The sequence below is a fragment of the Choloepus didactylus genome, chromosome 6 (assembly GCF_015220235.1).
Source record: "Choloepus didactylus isolate mChoDid1 chromosome 6, mChoDid1.pri, whole genome shotgun sequence".
NCBI lineage: Eukaryota > Metazoa > Chordata > Mammalia > Pilosa > Megalonychidae > Choloepus > Choloepus didactylus.
Window position 1 is genome coordinate 77258216 of NC_051312.1, and position 22006 is coordinate 77280221.

The 22006-nt window shown below is 51.2% G+C and overlaps 4 protein-coding genes across 5 annotated transcripts; 3 read left to right on the plus strand and 1 right to left on the minus strand.

Annotated features, from left to right (window-relative positions):
• The first annotated feature begins 444 nt into the window (after positions 1–444).
• TPP1 (tripeptidyl peptidase 1) lies at positions 445–7332 on the plus strand. The gene is made up of 13 exons (XM_037840729.1): positions 445–527; positions 637–708; positions 984–1123; positions 2209–2359; positions 2573–2700; positions 2848–3026; positions 3201–3399; positions 3572–3760; positions 3976–4045; positions 4491–4611; positions 4723–4881; positions 5056–5181; positions 5359–7332. The coding sequence occupies exons 1-13, from the start codon at positions 511–513 to the stop codon at positions 5497–5499; spliced, it is 1692 nt and encodes a 563-aa protein (XP_037696657.1). The 5' UTR covers positions 445–510; the 3' UTR covers positions 5500–7332.
• A 542-nt stretch (positions 7333–7874) lies between these two features.
• TAF10 (TATA-box binding protein associated factor 10) lies at positions 7875–9322 on the plus strand. The gene is made up of 5 exons (XM_037840182.1): positions 7875–8150; positions 8307–8461; positions 8707–8771; positions 8858–8972; positions 9155–9322. Exons 1-5 carry the CDS (start codon positions 7919–7921, stop codon positions 9242–9244), a joined length of 657 nt encoding a protein of 218 aa, XP_037696110.1. The 5' UTR covers positions 7875–7918; the 3' UTR covers positions 9245–9322.
• ILK (integrin linked kinase) lies at positions 9290–15940 on the minus strand. Of its 2 annotated transcripts, none has more exons than XM_037840180.1 (13): positions 15814–15940; positions 15271–15451; positions 11969–12134; positions 11691–11786; positions 11403–11499; positions 11215–11298; positions 11027–11112; positions 10775–10884; positions 10537–10664; positions 10319–10440; positions 10126–10225; positions 9885–10015; positions 9290–9702 (listed from the first exon to the last, which is right to left on the minus strand). In XM_037840180.1, the coding sequence occupies exons 2-13, from the start codon at positions 15357–15359 to the stop codon at positions 9553–9555; spliced, it is 1359 nt and encodes a 452-aa protein (XP_037696108.1). In that variant the 5' UTR covers positions 15360–15451; positions 15814–15940; the 3' UTR covers positions 9290–9552. The 2 variants fall into 2 exon arrangements, with proteins under 2 accessions (XP_037696108.1, XP_037696109.1); XM_037840181.1 differs by having other exon boundaries at positions 15683–15818.
• Positions 15941–15987: 47 nt separating this feature from the next.
• RRP8 (ribosomal RNA processing 8) lies at positions 15988–21765 on the plus strand. Its single transcript, XM_037840178.1, has 7 exons — positions 15988–16201; positions 17393–17753; positions 18347–18797; positions 18888–19017; positions 19212–19318; positions 19401–19497; positions 19726–21765. Exons 1-7 carry the CDS (start codon positions 16103–16105, stop codon positions 19843–19845), a joined length of 1365 nt encoding a protein of 454 aa, XP_037696106.1. The 5' UTR covers positions 15988–16102; the 3' UTR covers positions 19846–21765.
• Positions 21766–22006: the final 241 nt, after the last annotated feature.

A 22006-nucleotide genomic window follows, 5' to 3' on the forward strand; every position in this document is an offset into this window, starting at 1 on the left:
GTTTCTCTGGGCAGCTATCCATTTACACTATAAGAACTCATTTCTTGAGCCTTTGTTCATGTCAGGCTCTGCTGGCGATTTAAATGCCTGCTTTTTCTCAGTGTGGGTTTTCACAGCAATGCTATGAGGTAGATCAGTTTTAATATGAAAATCTCCATATTATAAGTGAAGAAACCTATGCTCAGAGAAGTTAAGTTAGTTTCTGATAACAAAGCAAGGAAGAACCCTGCTCTGTGGGCCTCCAGAGCCCAGGCTCTCAACCACTCCCTACTCCCGGTGGAAATTCCCCACCGTGCCCACAGCACTCAGGCAGGAGGTGGGCCGCTCCAGGCTTATCTAGTGCCCGACAGGCCAAAGAGGGAGAACCCAAAAGGCAGTCCCATCCTTTCTCCAGAACTCAGGACCACCCATCCGAGGGAGGAGCTAGCACCACCGCTAGGCGGAGGAGTGGCAGTGGAATGTAGGGGACATGTGATCTGTCACGTGACAGCAGAGCTGCCGAGAGAAGAAATGGGGCTCAGAGCTTGGTGAGAAATCAAGGGGACTCTGGGAGACGGGGATCGAAGAGTGCATGTTAGGGGATGGGAACATAATGACAGCCCAGCTCCTGAGGAATCCCACCTTCTGCCCCTGCAGCCTCCTAGGGCTCCTTGCCCTTATCGTCACTGGCAGATGCAGTTACAGCCCGGAGCCTGACCAGCGGTGGACGTGAGTGACTTTGCTCAGACTCCCCCTCTCCCCATGCCCTGTCCTGCACCCACTGTCCCTTTTCCTGCCTCCCTCACCCCCTTAACAGCTCCTGGTACCCACTTCATTGCCTCATCCCTTGTCATTCTCCCACCATATACCTCCTGGGATCCATATCTGCTCCTGGGATCCTACCTAAGGTCTCAGTCCCTATTCTCGAACTTTCCATGACCAATATTTCCCATCCCTACCCTAACCAAGGCCGTGACCCTATCCCCTGACCCCTGGCCTTGCAGACTGCCCCTAGGCTGGGTGCCCCTGGGCCGCGCAGACCCCGAGGAAGAGCTGAGTCTCACTTTTGCCCTGAGACAGCAGAACCTGGAGAGACTCTCGGAGCTGGTGCAGGCTGTGTCGGATCCTGCCTCTCCTCGCTACGGTGCCTGCTCGGTCTGGGGGTGGGACGTGGCATGCGGTGGGGGGCACAGGACTGGGCTGGGCATGGGATGGTGCAGATCACGTCGAGGTCATGCTCAGTGCCTATCACGGAGGTAATATGGGGCAGGTGAATGTCAGTGGCTGTCATTGAAGGGTTTCTGCATGGAAAAGTGAACTAGAACTTAACTGTCCAAAACTAACTCATTGTCTGCCCCGAATCTTTACACTGATGTTGTTCAGGCAACAGATCTAAAAATTATGGATGTGGTTAAGAACGCAGGCTTTGTGACCAAATCTGGATTCCAATTCAGACAAATGGGGAAGTAGCATATAGTGCAAATATGTGCTCATCAGTTCAAATTCCTCTTTCCCAGGCCACCTCCGTTCCCTCATTTATTTGGACACTAAGGCTGTCAGTTCCAACTCCTGAATAGCCCTACATTAGCCCAGTTCTCTGCATCCCCCATGGGAATAGGGGTTGGTGGCACCCCCATCGCCACCATCTCAGTTGTTTCTCTCTCATCTGGACAACTGCCCAGTCCCCTGATTGGGGTCTCCTGCACTTCACTTCACTCCCCACTCTGCTCCAAAACAGTCTGTCCAATGGTCAAGCTGGATTCTGTCCTTCCCTGCCTAAAGCCCATCATGGCTGTTGGGGAGGGGCAGCAGGGCTCAGGTCCACCATCATGGTAAGCTTAAAATCAACAAGTATGAAGATCTGAGCTAAATTAGATATCTTATAACTGACTCCAAAGGTTTTGAAAAATGTTACTGGAGATAAACTTTAAATTTATTAACCTTGTTATTATGTTTCACTATCATGGCAATGCATACTAAAGTGCAGCATTTGCAACTTACTGGCCTTTAGGGTAAAATCCATACTTCTGGCCATGGCATTTTAAGTCTTGCCAGTCTTTTCTTTCCCTGTTCTGCAAATATACCCTGTACCTGCACAACCCTCCTCCTCTTTCTTTATGGGAAGATTCCTACTCATCCCTCAAGAACCTGCTTAGGCTCCAGGTCCTGGTCAGAAAGGCAATGGGAAAGTAATGAATGAAGGGAAGAGCCTCTTCTGAATTCCTACAGGAAAATACCTGACCCTAGAGGACGTGGCTGAACTGGTCCGGCCATCACCACTCACACTCCATACAGTCCAGAAATGGCTCTTGGCAGCTGGAGCCCAGAACTGTCAATCAGTGACCACAGAGGACTTTCTGACTTGCTGGCTGACTGTCCGGTGAGAGGGACCGATTGCCCCTGGAGGGTACCAATCATCCTATCTGGAGGGACAAGTCACTCCAGTGGGAGGGAGCCGAGTGCTTGCTGGGTGCTTGTGGGTGAAAGCTGCCTTGTGCATGATGAGATGACTGGCTGCCCCGTGATGCTCAGACAGGCTCCCCTGCTCTGTTCCATGCTTTCTGACCTCTGTTGTCTGATCTCTGATCTCCAGGCAGGCAGAGCTGCTGCTCTCTGGGGCCAAGTTTCATCGCTATGTGGGGGGACCTGCAGAGACCTATGTTGTAAGGTCCCCACATCCCTACCAGCTCCCACAGGCCTTGGCACCCCATGTGGACTTTGGTAACACCCAGTGGGTTTGCTGGGGGTTGGGACAGGGCCAGGGGCTACATAAATTTACAGGCCTTGGGGGGCTTGGGGTGGGGTTAGTGGTAAAGTGAGGACTGGAATCTATGAGATCTCCTTCTCAAGCTTGATCCCTCTCCACAGTGGGGGGACTGCACCGCTTTCCCCCCACATCATCCCTGAGGCAGCGCCCTGAGCCACAGGTGGCAGGAACTGTTGGCCTGCATCTGGGGGTGACCCCATCTGTGCTCCGTGAGCGATACAACTTAACAGCACAAGACGTGGGATCTGGAACCACCAACAACAGCCAGGCTTGTGCCCAGGTGAGCCATGCGGACAGCCCCAGGGTCCTCACAGCCTCCCCAAGGTGTCCTCAGTGCCTTACCACCCTGGGTCTTCTTGCCTTCTGCCTCTAACCCCTGAGGCCGTCACTCCCTGGCCTGTGATCTGGGACTGTATCCTCTGACCCACGACCCCTGCTCTGACTCCTTCCGTAGTTCCTGGAGCAGTACTTCCATGAAGCAGACCTGATTGAGTTCATGCGCCTCTTTGGTAGAAGCTTTGTACACCAGACATCAGTAGCCCGCGTGGTTGGACAACAGGGCCGGGGCATGGCTGGGATCGAGGCCAGTCTAGATGTGGAGTACCTGATGAGTGCTGGTGCCAACATCTCCACCTGGGTCTATAGTAACCCTGGTACTGCCAAGGGGACTGGTTGGTGGGGAGGAGGGTGGGGAGGGGGCACTGATCCCAGCTGCCTCAAGGAACGCCCATGAGCTGGAGGGAGATCCTGACAACCCTCCCCACCATGATTACCTTTGTCCTCTTCCCCTGTCCCCCACCCCTTACCCTCCACCCATAAATTCAGGCCGGCATAAGGCACAAGAGCCTTTCCTACAGTGGCTCCTGCTGCTCAGTAATGAGTCAGCCCTGCCATACGTGCACACCGTGAGCTATGGAGATGATGAGGACTCCCTCAGCAGCAGCTACCTCCAGCGGGTCAATGTTGAGTTCATGAAGGCTGCTGCTCGGGGTCTTACCCTGCTCTTTGCCTCAGGTGACCTCTTACCCTAAACTTAGATCCCTACCCAGCCAACCTGAGACCTTTGACCTCACAGTGACCCTTGCGCCTGATCGCTGGCCCATAATCTGAACTCAGACCCTCAGTAGGGACCTGTGACCTCCCATAGCAATGACTGACACCTGAATTTCCACTCTGATTTCTGAACCCACATCCCAAGGTCTGAGAGCTAAACCTGGTCTCTCTCCCAGGTGACAGTGGGGCTGGGTGTTGGTCTGTCTCTGGAAGACACCAGTTCCGTCCCAGCTTCCCTGCCTCCAGGTAAGCACCCAGCCTACCACTTAACTGTGACCACCAGCCTTTCACTTGTGACCTCATGATCTGGAATCCTTGCCTTGACTCCACCAGGTCCCCTTGTTGCTCAGTCCTCAGCTTTACCTGCCCCAGTTGTAGTTGCTACACTCCCCTCTCTTCTTCCTGTAGGTTCCAGGCTCCCCACCTCCTGAGTAAGACCCAACCCCCAAGTGTTCCTCTTCCCCAGTCCCCAGGCATTTAGGGGAAGAATTGGCTTGTGCTCTGTAGAGAAATGGGTGGCCAATCTCAGGCTATGCCATTAGAGCTCAAAACCTCTTAGTCAACCCCAGGTACATGCTTCTCCGTGGAGTCTGATCCCTCCAGCAAGACCAAGTCTATACCCATCCATACTCACACATCTTGAAGTTCCTCTTGGATTCCCTGTGATCTGAATGCTGTCTTCTGCCCTCAGCCCCTATGTCACCACAGTAGGAGGCACATCCTTCCAGAATCCCTTCTCCATCACAAACGAGGTTGTTGACTATATCAGTGGTGGTGGCTTCAGCAATGTGTTCCCACAGCCTTCATACCAGGTATGTTTATGTTTGTGTGGATGGGTAGGTGGTGGTGGTAGAGAGCCTCACTCAGTTCAGCAAACTAATGGGCAGGCCACAGGCCAATACTCATTCAACTATGCCATTCAGGAGGAAGCAGTAGCCCAGTTCCTGAGCTCCAGCCCCCATCTGCCACCATCCAGTTACTTCAATGCCAGTGGCCGTGCCTACCCAGATGTGGCTGCCCTCTCTGATGGCTACTGGGTGGTCAGCAACAGAGTGCCCATTCCATGGGTATCTGGCACCTCGGTGAGAATCAGCCTGGCTCTAAATCCCCACTCAGGAAACTGTCCTCATCCCATACTCCCAGGACCTTGTACCCAGAACCCCAGACTCTTTAAAGACCTCTGATTCTTTCAGACATACCTCCCAATAGTCCAATCTCTCTCAACCTCTGACCTCTACTTTTACCCTCCCTTACAGGCCTCCACTCCAGTTTTTGGAGGGCTCCTATCTCTGGTAAATGAGCACAGAATACTCAATGGTCGTCCCCCTCTCGGCTTTCTCAACCCAAGGCTTTACCAACAACGTGGGGCAGGACTCTTTGACGTGAGTGTGGTAGGGGAGGGTGTGTGTTTTCATATGAGTATGGGGAATGTTAAGATGAATTTAGGGGCAGTTTTGATGGGGCGGGGGAGCCTCAGGGATGTGAGTACAGGGTGAGGATGTACGATTTGGCAATACTGGAACCAGCAGGTCCAGATCTGATGCCCATTTCCTCCCTAGGTGACCCGTGGCTGTCATCTGTCCTGTCTAAATGAAGAGGTAGAGGGTCAGGGTTTCTGCTCTGGTCCTGGCTGGGATCCTGTGACAGGCTGGGGAACACCCAACTTCCCAGCTCTGCTGAAGACATTACTCAACCCCTGACCCTTTCCTGCCAGGAGATCCGGCCTGTCCCCTGCCCTGCAGCTAGTGGCTAGGTCCCTTATTCTGCACTGTTGGAAACCCTGCTGAGTCCTCAACTGTTGACTGCTGCAGACAGCTTACCTCCCTAACCCTGTAATGCTGTGAGCTTGACTTGACTTCCAACCCTACCATGCTCCATCATACTTAGATCTCCCTACTCATGCCTCTGGTTCCCCTGCAAGATGCTATAACCAGTACTTTTCAGGGTGCCCCATCTCTTTCTCTTCTCAACCTGGCTTTTCCAAAGGTTGTCCACAGTGTGTGCACTTTTCACTTCATGTTCACTCCGTAGTCCATTGCAATGAGACCTCTGCTTTAATCGGGTACTCTGTCCTCTGACAATGAGAAACAATTGCTTGCTTGCTGCTTCATCCATTACATACTTCTTGATTTTACTTTATGGGCTCTCTGTCATCATTGCCCACTCCCTATCCTTCCTTAGCTTTCAGGACTTAACTTCTCCTTCTGTGACTATTACTGTCTTTCTCCATCATGGACTTCTCTTTTTCTGCTTACTTGTTGAATGCTGGTGTTCACCATTGCTCCATCCTTAGTCTTTTGCTCTTCTCACTCTACCCATTGTCCCCTAGAACGAATCACTGGAATCTCAGCCATCACCGTCCCACTAAATCAACCTCTATCCAATAGTGATTGATACCTCAAATACAAGATGTCTGATACTCTACAATTCATCTTCCTCCTTGCCAACCCCAAACTATTCCACCTCTTTTTTTTTTTTTTTTTTTCTTCTTGGTGACTCCTACTATGCTACTTCAAACCAAGCCAGAAACTTAAGGGTCATATTAGGCTCCTATTTCCTTTACCTTTACCTTTTCCTTTACCTTATCCCTCCCCTCACCTTCAATTAACAAGTCCTACTGACTACCTACTAAGAGGTAAAGTATATCTATATCAATCCATAAGTTTTGCCAATTGTATTTCCTAAGTATATCGGGACTCAACCACTTCTCTCTATCCCCACTGCTACTACATTAGTTTGAAACAGTCTCTCTCCTCTAAACAGGAGGCCCTTACAAAAACAGTGTCCTCACTTCCTGCCCTTCCCTACACTATCTTTTGAGAATATGGATATCCAATCAGGTCACTTACTTGATCAAAACCCTTTAAAAATGACTGGCTAAAGTTCAGGCTTTTTAATCATGGTTCATGAGACATGGTCCCTTCCTTGCTATTTGTGACTGAGGAACAAATTACTTATCTTCCCCTTGCACAATAAACCTCCCACCCCCAACCTTTGCTCAAGCTGTTCTCTCTTACACCTTTGCCTGGTAAATTTCCAGGATTCTTTCAAGACTAAACACTCAGAAGTCACCTTCTCTTGTGGAACTCTTCGGTTCCCTGGGGTTCAATGAGAAAAATTTAGTATAGCAAAAAAAATTCCTAGATGTTTGCAATCACCCCTGTTTGATTCTTGGTTCTGATATGTACTACCAGAGGGTCTTGGGCAAATACTTTTATCTCCCTGAGCCTGTTTCCTCATCTGCCTCTCAGAATAATCAGGGAATAAATGGAAGAATATTGATGAAGTGCCTGGACACTGGAGTAGGCAGCAGATTTTAGTTCCCTTCCTGCTTTGCACTGCACACCCTGTGCCTACCTCTAGTGTTGCAAGTATCACATTGTACTGAAATTGCCAGTTTACTTATTTGTCTCCCTTTCCAAGACCATCGGTGCCTAGGGGACTAGAATCTTGTCCTACTTAAGGTTGCATTCCCAGGTTCCAGCTCGGGGGTTGGCAAACAGGAACTCAATAAATGCTTGCTGAATTGAAAACCCCACGCTTTCACTGGTTTTCATTTTGAATATGCTGTTTGCTCAAAGCCGAACTATCCCTCTTATCTACCGAAGCATTGTGTCCCGCCCTCCTGCTTCCCGCACCTCTCTGGGCAGTTGGCGGAAGAGGGGAAGCGGGTGCCTTCCCACTCCACTAGGATCTCTTAACAGCTGAAAGAGGGAACTAGAAGGGAAGCTGACAGGCAGGCAGCCCGTGGTCGAGGGTGTCTGGCCGATGCAAGGTTTTGAGCGTCAGCTGAATGGGATGTTCCAGACCAGCGAAAGGGAGTCCCGAAAATACGGTGGTTCCCAACGCGGTGGAGCACCGCGAGGTACCACTTTGGAGTACCGCGGGGTACGTCAGCCTGCTGTCCATGGCCTGCGTAGTTCTCCAGGGTTGGCCTACGCTCTTCGGCGTAGTTCACGTAACTGGCCAATGGGCAACGAGAGAAGGCGAAACGCGGGAGGGACAGAGAGAATATACCGTGGGAGGGGCGAGTTGTGAAGCGTGTGATGTCACCCTTGTGTGTGCGTAACGTGGGCGGAAGCGGAAGCGGCTCTGTTCGCCGCCTCTCCCACCGGCCCGATGAGCTGCAGCGGCTCCGGCGCGGACCCCGAGGCGGCACCTGCCTCCGCCGCCTCGGTCCCGGGCCCGGCACCCCCAGTCTCGGCCTCCGCCGCGCTGCCTTCCAGCGCCGCCACGGAGAACAAGGCCAGCCCCGCAGGGACAACAGGGGGGCCCGGGGCTGGAGCCGCAGCTGGGGCCACGGGACCCGTGGCGGCGCGAGCCGGGGAGCCGGCCGAGCGGCGCGGGGCGGGTGAGGACCGGGCCGGGTGAGGGTGAGGGAAGCGCCTTGGGCTGGGCTTGGCGGCGAATTAGGGTAGAGGGCACAGGGGTCCTGCGGCGAGTAAAAGTAGAGGGCACAAGGGTCGTGCGCCCCCCACCTCCCTTTTTCAGTTTGTTGGTTCTCTAGCTCCGGTGTCGGCGGGCGGCGCGGCGCCCCCGGAGGGTGCCATGTCTAACGGAGTTTACGTACTGCCGAGCGCGGCCAACGGAGAGGTGAAGCCGGTGGTATCCAGCACACCCCTGGTGGACTTCCTGATGCAGCTGGAGGATTACACGCCTACGGTGGGCTTCTCGCCTGAACGAGGCCATATGGCCTGCTGTCGTCCCAACTTTTGGCCACACCAACTGTCGTTCCAGTGCTCTCTTGTATTTGCTCTTCTCCCAGCTCTTAACACGATTTATCTCCTCTGCCCTCCCTGTGAACTTCTTGATAGCCAGCCCTGATCTCCGTTTCCCTCACCCTTTTCTCACTCTCAGCCCAATGTAGCTCAAGGCTAATAATGACAGTTGTCCAATTGATTTCTCAGATCCCAGATGCAGTGACTGGTTACTATCTGAATCGTGCTGGCTTTGAAGCCTCGGACCCACGCATGTGAGTAAACCCTGGGCAGGTTAGAGCTCTGGGTGCTTGTGTGGAGGTTGCTGCCCCTCTTCTCATACCAGTTTTTTTCTCTTCAGAATTCGGCTCATCTCCCTAGCTGCCCAGAAATTCATCTCAGATATTGCCAATGATGCCCTTCAGCACTGCAAAATGAAGGGCACAGCCTCTGGCAGCTCCCGAAGCAAGAGCAAGGTGTGAGGGGAAGCTCATTGAATCAGTAATTACCCCCCACAGCAGCGGAGGTTTAACATATCCTGAAACCTCTTTAGGGAAACCAAGTCCTATGGGAGGCTTAAGACCTACTCAGGGTCAACCACCTGGGATTGAAATCTAGGATTCCTATGCTCAGCTGGTGCTCTTCCCTTTTCCTTCAGGACCGGAAGTATACTCTAACCATGGAGGACTTGACCCCTGCCCTCAGCGAGTATGGCATCAATGTGAAGAAGCCGCACTACTTCACCTGAGCCACCCAACCTAAATGTATTTGCCCCCATATCCCCACACCAGCCTGTTTTCATAATAAACTTTATTGTGACAGGCAGGCTGATCCCTCCCATGCTGGGAGACACCGTGTGGCAAGTAACAAAGCTCTGAGCCCAGCCCCTTCTGGGGCCATAGTAATAGAGATATGGGTAGGGGATGGGCCCCATGGCTGGGGTAGTACCATGACTGGAGGCAGGGGAGGCAACCAGAGGCCTGCTGCTTTGGGGAGGGGCACTCCCCCAACTGTGTCCTGATACCCCTGGAGTTTTTAGGCAGGGACTTTTCAGCCCTACTTGTCCTGCATCTTCTCCAGAATAGGCACAATCATGTCAAACTTAGGCCGCTTAGCAGGGTCTTCATTCATACAGATCTTCATGAGCTTACACACATGGGGGGAAATGCCTGGTGGGATGGTAGGCCGAAGGCCTTCCAGTGCCACCTGCAAACACAAGGGAAAACAAGATAAACCTCAAAACTTCAGTTTGTCATGTAGGGAGAGGCCTATGGCTCTTGGACAGGATTACTGTATATCTGAACAAATTCGGGAAGACCCCAAGCCCACAATTATTGCCACCACCACTATCATCCCCCCAACATAAGTGTATGTGGCTCTGCTCCCACCTTCATGCCAATTTCCATGTTGGAGAGATCAGCAAAGGGTACTTCCCGTGTCACCAGTTCCCACAGAAGCACTGCAAAACTCCACATGTCTGCTGAGCGTCTGTTCGTGTCTTCAGGCTTCTTCTGCAGAGCTGGGGGGACAGGACTTATATGTTCCAGCTGCCAGTCCTGTCCTGTCTATACTCGTCCACCACTACTGAGCTTGCCCATCTCTGTCTCCCAACACAATGCCCTCACCCACCTTCAGGAGCCACCCAGGCAGGTGCATACATGCGCCCAGGGCATTGGAAGGAGAACTTGACATCAGCCATGCTGATTCGGGCAGTCATGTCCTCATCAATCTGAGGAAGAGAAGATACATATGTGGAAGGAGGGAAGTCCTGTTCTAGGAGGGCTTCTGGGGGCCTGGGCCAGGAGTAGACTTGTGGCCTCACCATTACACTGCGGCTATTGAGTGCATGCCGTGGAATGAGGGGCTCTAGTGTGTGCAGGAAGGCCATGCCCCTCGCCATGTCCAATGCAAACTTCACAGCTTGGCTCTGGTCCACGACAAAGTCTAAGAGGAAGCAGCAAATAGTTTGGAGAAGCTCATGCCATGCATTCTCCCCTCCCCGCCACCAACGACCCTTTGCCACCTCAAGACTCTACTCACTGGTGCCTTCATGTAGTACATTGTAGAGGGATCCGTATGGCATCCAGTGTGTGATGATGGTGGGGTGAGGAGCAGGTGGAGACTGGCAGGCACCTAGCACTGGGAGCACATTTGGGTGCGAGAAAATCCTGGGAGAGGGGAGAGTGTCCCTGCCTGAGACCCAGCAAAAACGATCTCCCTCTCAGTGCTATTCAGGGTTCCCTGAAACCAGCAGCTTCCAGATTAGGCCTTGCCCCACCTGAGCCGGGGACACTCCTCGTTGAAATCTCTGCTCTTCCTTGTACTCCAGTCTCGAACCTTCAGCACCTTCACAACGATGTCATTCCCCTGCCAGCGGCCCTTCCATAGCTGAGGGACAAGTTGGGGTTAGGAAGCATTTACTAGGGCCACTGCTTCCCTTGCCCACTAACAGGAGGAGAAACTTAAAACAGATGCAGAGCAGGTAATTTGTGGGAGATGGGGAGGGAGGGGCAAGAAGGACAGGGGTCACCTCTCCAGAGTGATTCTCGTTGAGCTTCGCCAGGAAGTTGAGCTGTTTGAAGTCAATGCCGGAGTGTTTGTTCAGGGTCCCATTTCCTGAGAGTGTGGGCAGGTCAGGTCCAGTTTCCCCCTAACCCAGCCCTAGGAGCCCAGGATTATTCTCTATTACCACCCCCTTCCCCCACAATGGTGACTCACGAGGCCGAGTACGGGTGGTCCCCTTCCAGAACGTATCCTTGTATGGAATACGGTTGAGATTCTGGCCCATTTTCTCTGCCCGTTCTGGGAAAGAAAGACAGTCTTGGCATAAGCTGTGGTAATGAAGGGAGGAGACAGGCAAGAAGGAACAAGACAAGGACACAAGCTGGAAGGAGGGTGGGGCAGACCTCGGAGCAGCTCTCTCAAGGGTGCCTTGGCTTTGTCCACAGGCATCTCTCCATACTTGTTACAGATGCTGACAAGGGCCCCATTAGCTACCAGATCCTAGAATGAGAAGGTAGTTGTGATAAGGGTCCCGCTATCTCTCTGCCAGGAATACACAGATAACAGTACACACCTTGTGAGTGTTAAACACTCAGCATTACTCACAGGATGGGTTGAGTGTTCCAGAATCTCCCACTCAGGCTCACATTTTGCTTCCCACCCGTCCCAGTGTTTGGGACCTGAGTCCTCACCTCTGCCACCTGGTCTTGACCCCAAAAGCACGCATAGTGCAGGGGCACATTCCCATGTTCATTCACAGCATTGATGTCAGCCTTGTACTGTAGCAGCTTGGTCCCATGGCCAGAGAGACAGACAGAAAAGGCAGAAGGCACAGTCAATCCCAAATGAGAGATGGGTATTAGGTCATGGGGGGAGGGAGAAGAGCACTTTTAATTGCATGTTATGGTGCCTGTGACTGACCTCAAGGCATGTATATGAAATGGGTGACAGAGGGAGGGTTCATATATACCTTCTGTACAATATCACGATGTCCATGACTGGCTGCCAGGTGCAGGGGGGTATCATCCCCACGATTCATCACATTGATCCGTGCTCCCCGCATGATCAGCATCTCAACCACAGCAGAGCGACCCTCTCGACAGGCCCAGTGCAAGGGGGAGAAGCCATGATCGTCCCTTTGAGAAAGGGGCAATGGTCAGTGATCTGGAGATGGGATGGAGGCAGAGGCTTTAATACAGGAGAAACTGACAGTCCTCTGCATACCTTCCCTGGGAAACCTTACCTTTCTAGGAGTTCAATTTTTATCCATGCCAATAACTCCCAAATCTGTCCAATTCAGATCTTTCCCTGAACTTCAGACTCAACAAACTACCACCTTTATAACCCAGGGGCACCTCAAACTCAACAAGCCCAAAATATGATTCATTATCTTCACCACCACCTCCCACCACCCTTTCTTCCCTGGCACTCCCTATCTTATTAGATGGTGGCACTCTTCATCTGGTTTCCCCTGCATCTCTTTTGCAATATCTTTGGTCCTTTCTGTCTTCCAATCCATCTTGTACATCCCCTTACTACAGCACTTGTCACACTAGTTTATAAAAATCTGTTACTGGGCTGTCTTGTCTATTAGATTGTAAGTTTCTTGAGGGATTGGATGCCAGAAGGTATTCAGTGTATGTTAACAGAGGGAGAGTGTTATCTAGAGAAAGAAGTCTACAACTCATGGAAAAGGGGAGCAAGTTTACCAACTGACTCTGGTACTGAAACTAAGATCTAAAAATGGAATGCAATTAAAACGGCATTTTGGAGGGCTTTATAATGAAAAGGAGAAATGCTTTTGATAAGTCATTATTGATGAGGAAGATAACAAACTATCATATAAACAGGGATTCCCCTAATAGCAATCCTGAGCACAGAAACCGGAAGAAAATGAAGAATGGCTGCTTTGGGAAAAAAACTGTACGTGACTTTTCTTCTTTCCTCAAGGCCATGTGTGTTATAAAGAAAAAGAAGTATACAAATAAAACAAAACAAAACAAAACAAAAAAAACCACACAATTGGGTGGAAGCTGGGCCTGCCTGACAGCCTGGGGCCATAAAAGGAAATCCCCTTCAGTCCCCGGCTGAAGGGGCGGAGCAGGGGGCGGGCTGTGGTCTGGGTTGGCAGCCTCCGGATGCCTTAGTGCTGCGGTCACTTCCCGGGGGGGGCTCTAGGCGGGGCTGGAGCTGGTCTAGTCAGGCCACCCCATATGGGCTCCTTAAATTCAGACACTCCCATAGCTGATGGGGATAGGAGGGAATAACTTACAATTTACTGATTTCCCTCATCTGTCCACACAGATCCCCTAGAAGCAATTACTCCTCCTGCTTATCAGTCGGTCTGCCCCTAGCTCTTTAATTTGTGCCCTAACTTACCTATGGCCCCACGACAGGCCAGAGCCTGAGGGCAAAAGTATGGGCACAAGGGTTCTGCCAACTGTCAAGGTGGCCTGTCACCTCAGGGCCTGGACTTCCTATCCCAGGGAGGCCTGCAGGGAATTACCCTCACCTCATATCCAGCATACATGTAGCTTGGGCCCCCAAACCAAGCACCGAAGACTTCCAGTTTCACTAATGTCACCCTTCCACCTTTTGACAGTGAAGAGCCCTCCTGGATGCCAGGCCAGCTTTGCCTAAGCCTTTATTTCCTCATCAACAAAATACTAATGGTGCTCACTGTCTTATCAAAGCACCCTCTGAAAATTCTATGAAAATTGGAACAATTGTACTTTGCAAGTTATGAGGCAGAAATTGTGTAGAACCTAAAGAGGACCAGTGAAGCCCAGACTAAGACAGGTGATCCATACCTCTCAAACCTAAAAACAACTCGCCAAACCTTAAAAAATTAAAAAAGTAACAACCACCTCTACCCCCCAAATCACTGTCACTGTTGCTTTTCTTGCCTTTCCATCTCAGCCAACTTTAAACAACTTGTCTACATTCACTTTATTTTCCTCAACTCCCATTCACTTTTCAACCTGCCACAAGTCTGCCACCTGGAGGGCAGAGATGATGTCTAATTCTGGGCCTCCAGCACCAAGCATAGAATATGTTGAGTACATTTCCTTAAATGAAAAAACCCAACATAGTCTGGTTTCTTCACCAATTTTTCCTTGAAATGGCCCTCACCAAATCATCAAATATATCCTAAAATATAGGATATATATTAGCTACTTTAAAGTGTTCATGTTCCTGACCTCTCAGCAACCTATACTACTGTTGACCACTCCCATTTCATTGAAACATTCTCTTCTCTCAGTTTTACTAACACATATCTGCTTCTCATTCAACCTCTGGTTGCACCTCACAAGCTTCTCCTCCCTGCCTTCTTGTCTTCTGCTTTTCTGAGGCTCTCTTTCACACCCATGCCTTTAGGTAATCATCTACACACTATTATCTCCCAAATGTGTGTCACCAAGTCAGATCTCTGTACTGAACATGAAATCTGCATAAGCAGCACTTAGCATTTCCACATGGAAGCACTGTCACCGTAACTTTAACATGTCCAGGATGGAACTCATCATCTTCCTTCAGTCTTCTCCATCTCAATAAAAGGAACTATCATCTACCCAAGTGTACAAGCCAGAACCCTAGTCATTGTCTCTGAACTTCCCCACTTCAATACCAAGTCCTATCAATTCTTCTTCCTAAAGATTTCTAGAATCTGATCACTTCTCTTTTTTCAAGCTGCTCCCATACTAGTCGAAGCTTCATCACTTCTGAGATTAAGCAATTATCTCCTGATATCCACTCTTGCCTCCTCTCCACCTACTCCGAGCTTCCAAGATGATACTTAACAAATGGACAATTTCACATTACTACACAGTTTTAAACCCTTGTTCTTTGAATAAAGACCTTATTATGGCCAAAATACCCTTGCATGGTCTTAACTGTCCTCTGCAGATTTCTCCAGCCTTATCTCCTGTCCTCCACTTGTACCCAATGCTTCGGCCCACAGAAAGTCTTCTATCCTCTAGCCACATGGAACTCCAGACCATCTCCTGTAACTCTCCGTTATGTGTCATGCCTCTTAGCCTTTGTCCATTACAGTTCACTGAGACTAGAAAGCTCTCTGCAGCCTCTGCCAGTGAAACTTCATCTGTCAAGATTCAGTTCAAATACTGCTTCCTCTGTGGAGGCCCTCCACAGTCCCCCAGGCTGTGTTTGGCATTTATCACAATAGATGGCAAGTCAGCCGCTGAGCACCCCAAACTAGGGAGAGAGGCAGGTCTCCGGCTTTCCTCTCACCCACCAGTCGCCTCAGCTCACCCCTGGTTGAGGTCGTTCTCGGTGTTGTCCAGCCATAGGCGCACGGCAACCGCGTTACCCTCCCGGCACTGAGTGAAAATGTCGTCCATAGCAACGTCTTCGCGCTGAGTCCCCTAGATTGGGGAGGCCTGGGGACTGTGGAGGGATCCAGGGGAGGGAGACGAGCCCCGAGCTTTGTCCCCTAAAGGAGAGAAGTGTTTGTGTTGGGGGCCGGGGTCTGAGCACTAAATTCCCGGATTAAGGGAAGGGGTTGGGGCAGCGGGATAATCCCCGAGTGTCCCCTCTGGAAGGGAGGGAAAGGCGGGTTCGGGCGAAATAAGGAGTGATAAGGCAGTGGAGTCTCCTGAGGGCACGGAGACTCCCCACCCGCGAACAGGACTGAGGGGGAGGGGAAGGTCCAGGCGCCGTATACCCTGGGGGTGGTCACCCGGGTCCTCCCGGGGTGTGGCACCCGTTCCCTCGTCGGAACTCAGGTGGAGTAGGGGGTAACGGACTGGCAGGGCCCGAGTCTTGGGGAGAAGGCGCGAATGCCCTCGCACTCACCCGGACCCGGTCGGCAAGCGCCTTCTCCGGGGAACTCCCGTCCGGCCGCGCCCGCCGCCGGGCCCCGCCCCTGACCCTTGCGGGCCAGCGGGGCCTCCCTCCCTCCCTTCCCGCCTCCTTCTTTGCCCTTCTAGCCCACTAGTGGCGAAACTCGATGGTTTCCGGCGTCGCGCCGGCCGCTCTGGCCGGCCCTGGCTTTCACTCTTTGGTTTCTGGTTCGGTGCTGGCGGGTCTAGTCCTTGCACGTGGAAAGGCCTGCGGATCCCGCGACCCCGCCTTCCTGGCTCGCATGTTCGAGGAGCCCGAGTGGGCCGAGGAGGCCCCAGTAGCTGCGAGCCTCGGGCTCGTAGTTTCACGGCCCCGGCCTGTGGCAGCCTCGCAAACCAAGGTGAGTGGTCCTGCAGGAACATTAGGAGCTGTTTCAGGCCACGAAACGGACTTTAGTGGAATCCCCGCGCAGGGGAGGACCTGCAGCGACTTTGGGGCAGCGTCTGACCTGAACATCCTGGAATATGATGTTTGAGTTGAGAGATACCTGTTGGTGATTAGAAGTTAGTGACCCGAAGAGGGTCCTTGGATGGGAAAACGTGCAAAGGCCGTGGTGCAAGAGAGCGTGTCTGTTAGTGTCACAAAAAATGATGTATTTGGTTGGAGCACAGAGAGTGAGAGGAGATGCAGTCAGAGTTGCGGAGATAGATTCGAAGTTTTGTATATTTTAAGGGTAGAGAGAAGCCAATGAAATGCTTTTACCAGGAGTGATACAATCAGATTTGTATTTTGAAAAGATACTGGTTGCCGTGTGGAGAATGGATTGCAGAGATCAAGAGAGGATGAAGCAAAGGGGTGTCAGTATTACCATTCACGGGGTGGTGGTGGTAGTGGATGGGAACCAAGTGACTGGCCTGGCGTAGAACCATGCAACAGGACTTCAACCAATAAATGGCCTCCCCGACAATAGGCCTCTTCTGAGCCTCTTCACATCTGACAGCTGCTATATTTCCTCAGGATCTTCCTACCAGTGCCTTTCAGTCTCTTTCCAACATGGCATCTGTCTGAATGACATCTCCTGCTTTATTCCCTTTTCATCTCCTCAACATATTGCCATAATCCAGTCCCCTGTTCTTTTGTCTCCCGCATTGCAACAGCCTCCTCACTGATCTCTCTGCAGTTTCTCTCCTTCCGGTTATTCTCAACTCTGCAGCTAGAGGTATGTTTAATATACACACATCTGATCCTGTCACTCCTGCCCTCAGAAACCTTCCGTGTGGCCCTGCTTCTTATAGAAAGGTATCCGCTGGGGGCAAAAGCCTCAGATTGAGGGTTGGAATGCTTGGTGTCGGCCTCGGTCCTATTGCTTTTGGCCTTAGCACATTCCTCTGGGGAATGTCCACTACCTCATCTACATGTGGAAGAAAGTGAGGTGGGTTGTTTCCCTGCCCTCCAGCCTTCCCGAGGTTGGGATTGGGACAGGAAAGTTCAGGGTCTGGCAGACTTCACAAACTAGCTAAATCAACTGGAAAGAATCTAGGCACATCTGCCAGCATCTGAATAGAGCTCCCATCTTCCCTTTATTCTTCAGGCCTCCAAGCGCCGCCAACTCTTGGCCACATTACGGGCCCTGGAGGCTGCATCTCTTCCCCAGCAACCTCCCAGTCTACCTGGCAGTGACTCAGAGGAGGAGGGAGTGGAAAGGAAGAAGAAACATGCAAAAAAGGCCTCATTTGTTAGTGCCTCTGCTGCAGTAGGGGAGAAAAGGAAGAAGAAACATCAGAAGCAGATCCCACCTGGCAGTGACTCTGAGGAAAAGGAAGTGGGAAAGAAGAGCTGCAAACGGGTTCTTCTTGGCAGTGACTCTGCTGAGGAGAAAAAAAGAAAGAGGAAATGCCGGAAAGAAGCCCCTTCAAACTCTGCCCAGCACCTGGACAATGGTGACCCAACAGGTACTGTTAGGTATATGTAGTGGATGGGGGAGAGCTCAGCTGATCTTGCATATGAAAGAAGCCACCTGCCACCATTAGGAGGTAGGCAATAAGAGGTACTTTTATGTGGGGAACCAAACTTTTCGTGTCACTTAGACCATGTCCGGGGTGGTGGCCTGGAACGCTGGGCCACAAGCCTGCATGGAACGCCGTGCAGGCACGCCTTGTAAAGATGTGGGTCTTGTGACTATGACAGCAGCGTTAACCATTGACCCCAGATTGTTCCTTCTTATCTGCAGCAGGATGTAAAGATTAGTATCTGAGAGATCCTGAATGCTTTTGATCACGTAGCGTAGTCTTGCTTTGTGTAACAACAAATAAATAACTGGAGCACAGGAGCATCAGCACCCACTTGGCATATGATGCTGTGGGTCCCCCGCTCCCTTAAATCTTAACTTTGTGTCTGTGTTTCATTTCAGCGTCGCCCTGTCAGCAACACTTTTATCCAGGCCATAGTCTGTTTCAAGGACAGGGGTATGGCCAAGATGACTTGCCAAGCCTCTGAATTCAGGGGATCCTCCCCCAAATACTCCTTCCCATCTCTCTCCCTGCAGGTCCCAAAGCCCAGAAGGGTAGTGCTACAAATGACCTCCACAAGTCAACCCCTGGATCCACTTCCCCCGAACAAGCCCAGACCTTGAGCCGCAAACAGTGGCGGAACCGGCAGAAAAACAAGCGGAGACATAAGAATAAGTTCCGGCCTCAGCCACCAGCCCAGGCACCAGCTCTGGCCCCCACAAAGGAGACAGAGAGCCTTCCTACCCCCAGACCAGAAAGCCATGAGGTTCGGGCAGGAGCTCTACGAGCTCGCATGGCACAGCGGCTGGATGGTGCCCGATTTCGCTACCTCAACGAGCAGCTGTACTCAGGGCCCAGTAGTGCTGCACAACGCCTCTTCCAGGAAGATCCTGAGGCCTTTCTTCTCTACCACCGTGGCTTCCAGAGCCAAGTCAAGAAATGGCCACTGCAGCCCGTGGACTGCATTGCCAGGGACCTTCGCCAGCGGTGAATGGGGGTTGGGACCTGTGAAAAGCAATATGGGTCAGTCATGAGCTCAGGCCAAGCCAGTGAGTGACCCCTGCCTCCCTCCCCCAGGCCTGCATCCCTGGTGGTGGCTGACTTTGGCTGCGGAGACTGCCGCCTAGCTTCGAGTATCCGGAACCCTGTGTATTGCTTTGACTTGGCCTCTCTGGACCCCAGGGTCACTGTGTGTGACATGGCCCAGGTAAACCCCTCTAGATACCGCTAGCCTGTGCACTAGGCCTTCCCTCCATGTGCTAATCCCTTTAATCATCCCCCATCCCTATCCCCTGGGTACCCAATCCTAGCACTCAGCACTGGCTTTCTCCTTCCCACACTGAGTGCCTGTCCCCTCTTGTGTCTAACTGTGTGCTTCATACAACACTCCCACTCTCGCAGGTGCCTCTAGAGGATGAGTCTGTGGATGTGGCTGTGTTCTGCCTTTCGTTGATGGGAACCAACATTAGAGACTTCCTGGAGGAGGCAAATCGTGTGCTGAAGCCAGAGTAAGAGTCCCCCGAACACAGACGCATGTATTTGTGTGCATGTGTGTCTGTGCATTTATACAGAACTTTCCATCCTTCGCAGGGGTCTACTGAAAGTGGCTGAGGTCAGCAGCCGCTTTGAAGATGTTCGGGCCTTTCTGGGGGCTGTGACCAAGCTGGGATTCAAGGTCATCTCCAAGGTGAGGGCTCTAGGAGGTCTGTTGTCATTTTTGTTTCATGTGTGTCCCTTTTTAGGGGGGCAGTATTTAGAAACTAGGCTGTAAGCACAGGGATAGACATTTGCTTCCTAAAGGCACAACCCATGGGAAGCCCTGGGAAGCATCATGAGCTGGGGCAGGAAATGGAGGGAGATGTTTTGAGAGGGTAGGGTGAGGATTTGGAGCTCACTGGGTCTTTTCTACCCCTAGGACTTGACCAACAGCCACTTCTTCTTGTTTGACTTCCAAAAGACTGGGCCCCCTCAGGTGGGCCCCAAGGCTCCGCTCTCAGGCCTGAAACTTCAACCGTGTCTCTACAAGCGGAGGTGACCTCTGGGCCCCCTCAAGATGGGAGGCAGGGCTCGAACTCCCTGCTCAGAACCCTGAAGACTGTATCTAACCAGGCTGTGAGCCAGGACCTGGTACCACCCTGCCCATCCAAAGAACAAAGTATGATAAAACCCCTGGTCCAGCATCTGATCTGATGCAGTCTTCCTGGGTTGCAAGCATAAAGTCACTTGGACTAGCTAAAGAATAAGGGGTTTATTTGGTGAACACGGGGATGTCTGAGTATCCTGGATCCCCTTGGGTGTTGTGGAATTTGGATGGTTCAGAATGCAAGGCATCTCTGAGTTTATCTCCTCATTACATCTCTTAGGAGCCACATAGGCTTTCTGTCTCAGCTTCTCCATTTTCCTCTCTCCCTGCCGTCTCTGCAGACCAACTTCCTATGCTCATTCATAGCCTCTGCTCCTTCAGCTTTTGTGTGCCCAGGCTTCAAGGCTGCAGACAGTCTAGTGTTGCTTCTTGGCTCTGGGGCAGCTGGTAGCCCACCACCCTCCTGCTGGGGAAGATGTAGGCTTTGGGGAGATGCAGGTTGTTCCCACAGCTATGTGGTGGGACGAGACTGCCTGGACATTCACTGTACTGTGTACTTCTGGTGGCTCATCTCTTCTCCATCTTGGGAGCTTTATGGACCAAATCACTCCTAGCACCTATTTTCTTGTGGTGCCCTGGTGTATGTGGCTGAAAGCACAGATTTTGGAGTCAGGTAGACCTGGATTTGAAACCCAGCCTGCCACTTGGAACTGGGAGTCATTTAATCTCTGGATGTCAGGTTCCTCTTTTGGAAAGTCATAAGGATTCCTGTCTTGTAAAGGTAATTGTGTGGGTTAACTAAAGAAATCTATAACCAGGGTTGGGAACATAGGAGATGCTCAATAAACTATCCATGGCTATGAGGTGATGTAAAACCTCATTGTTCACTGGAAACCTTTGCTAGGCAGGGATGGAGGTTGAGAAATAAAGGATGGATTTGTTGACTCAGGAAGGCCCTGGGAGAGTCTCATTTCATGGGCTATTCAGAGATTCTTGATAGAGTCTAAGCTATGCTTGGAGGGGGTCTGTAAGGGAACTGGGTCTCTGTTCATAAATAACAAATGGTTGATGCCACGTTGGGGTGGGATTTGGAGCTATTTATTGGCAGAAGGGAGTGTCCATTGTCTCTGTCTTGCATCACACCCAGAATAGCACATCCAGGGAAAGCTATGGGCAAGTAAGGCTAGCACTAGAGTTAAAATAAGCTGGGATGATAGATCCCGGAACTTTCCTAGAAAACATCTGCCTGGGCCCAAGGGTAAAGATACAGCCTCTTCTATCTCTCTCCAATAAGAACTGAGAGTAGCCACTAGGAGGACATAGCTTCCAGGGCTCTGAGCCAGTTTGATGCCTCCAATAAGGGGCACAGGTTTGAGACAGGCTGGAGGGCAGAGGGCATGGTTGGAGCCATAGAGGAGCCACTGCACAATGCCTTTGCATGTGCTGTTCTTTTAGCTGAAATACCCATTTGACTGGCAAAGATTTACTTATCCTTCAAAACAGCCTAGTTGTGTCCTAGTTCCTCACTCCCAAGGCAGAATTAATTTCCTCATGTGAGCTCTCAAAGCACTGTGAAGAGAGTTACTTCAGCATGTAAATTCTCAGTTGTGATTGTTTTATCCATGAAGCTGTGAGCTTCTGAAGTCGTATTTATCTTTGAATTCCCAGAGCTTGTCATTTGAGATACAGCCAATACACTTGTTCACCTAAGGAGGGACAAGGAAAGATAGGGTCCAACTGAGTTGTGTGTCCCCCAAAACATGTTGTATTAGTTGGGGTTCTCTAGGGAAACAGAACCAACAAGAGATTCTGTAAATATAAGATTTTATAAAAGTATCTCAGGCAACTGGGGATGCAAGAGTCCAAATTCCATAGGGCAGGCAGCAAACTGGCAACTCTGATAAAGGTGTTCGATGAACTCAGGAAACGCTTCACTGGCTAGCCAAAGAAGTGACGGTCCTCTCTTTCACCCTTAAAAATCTTCAACTGATTGGATTAAATCCAGCTGATTGAATTCTCTCATTGTGGAAGACAGGCCCTTCATTGACGTGATGAGTCACAGGTGCAGTCAGTTGCCTGATACTTAATAAACCAGCCTTCTGGTTTATTAACC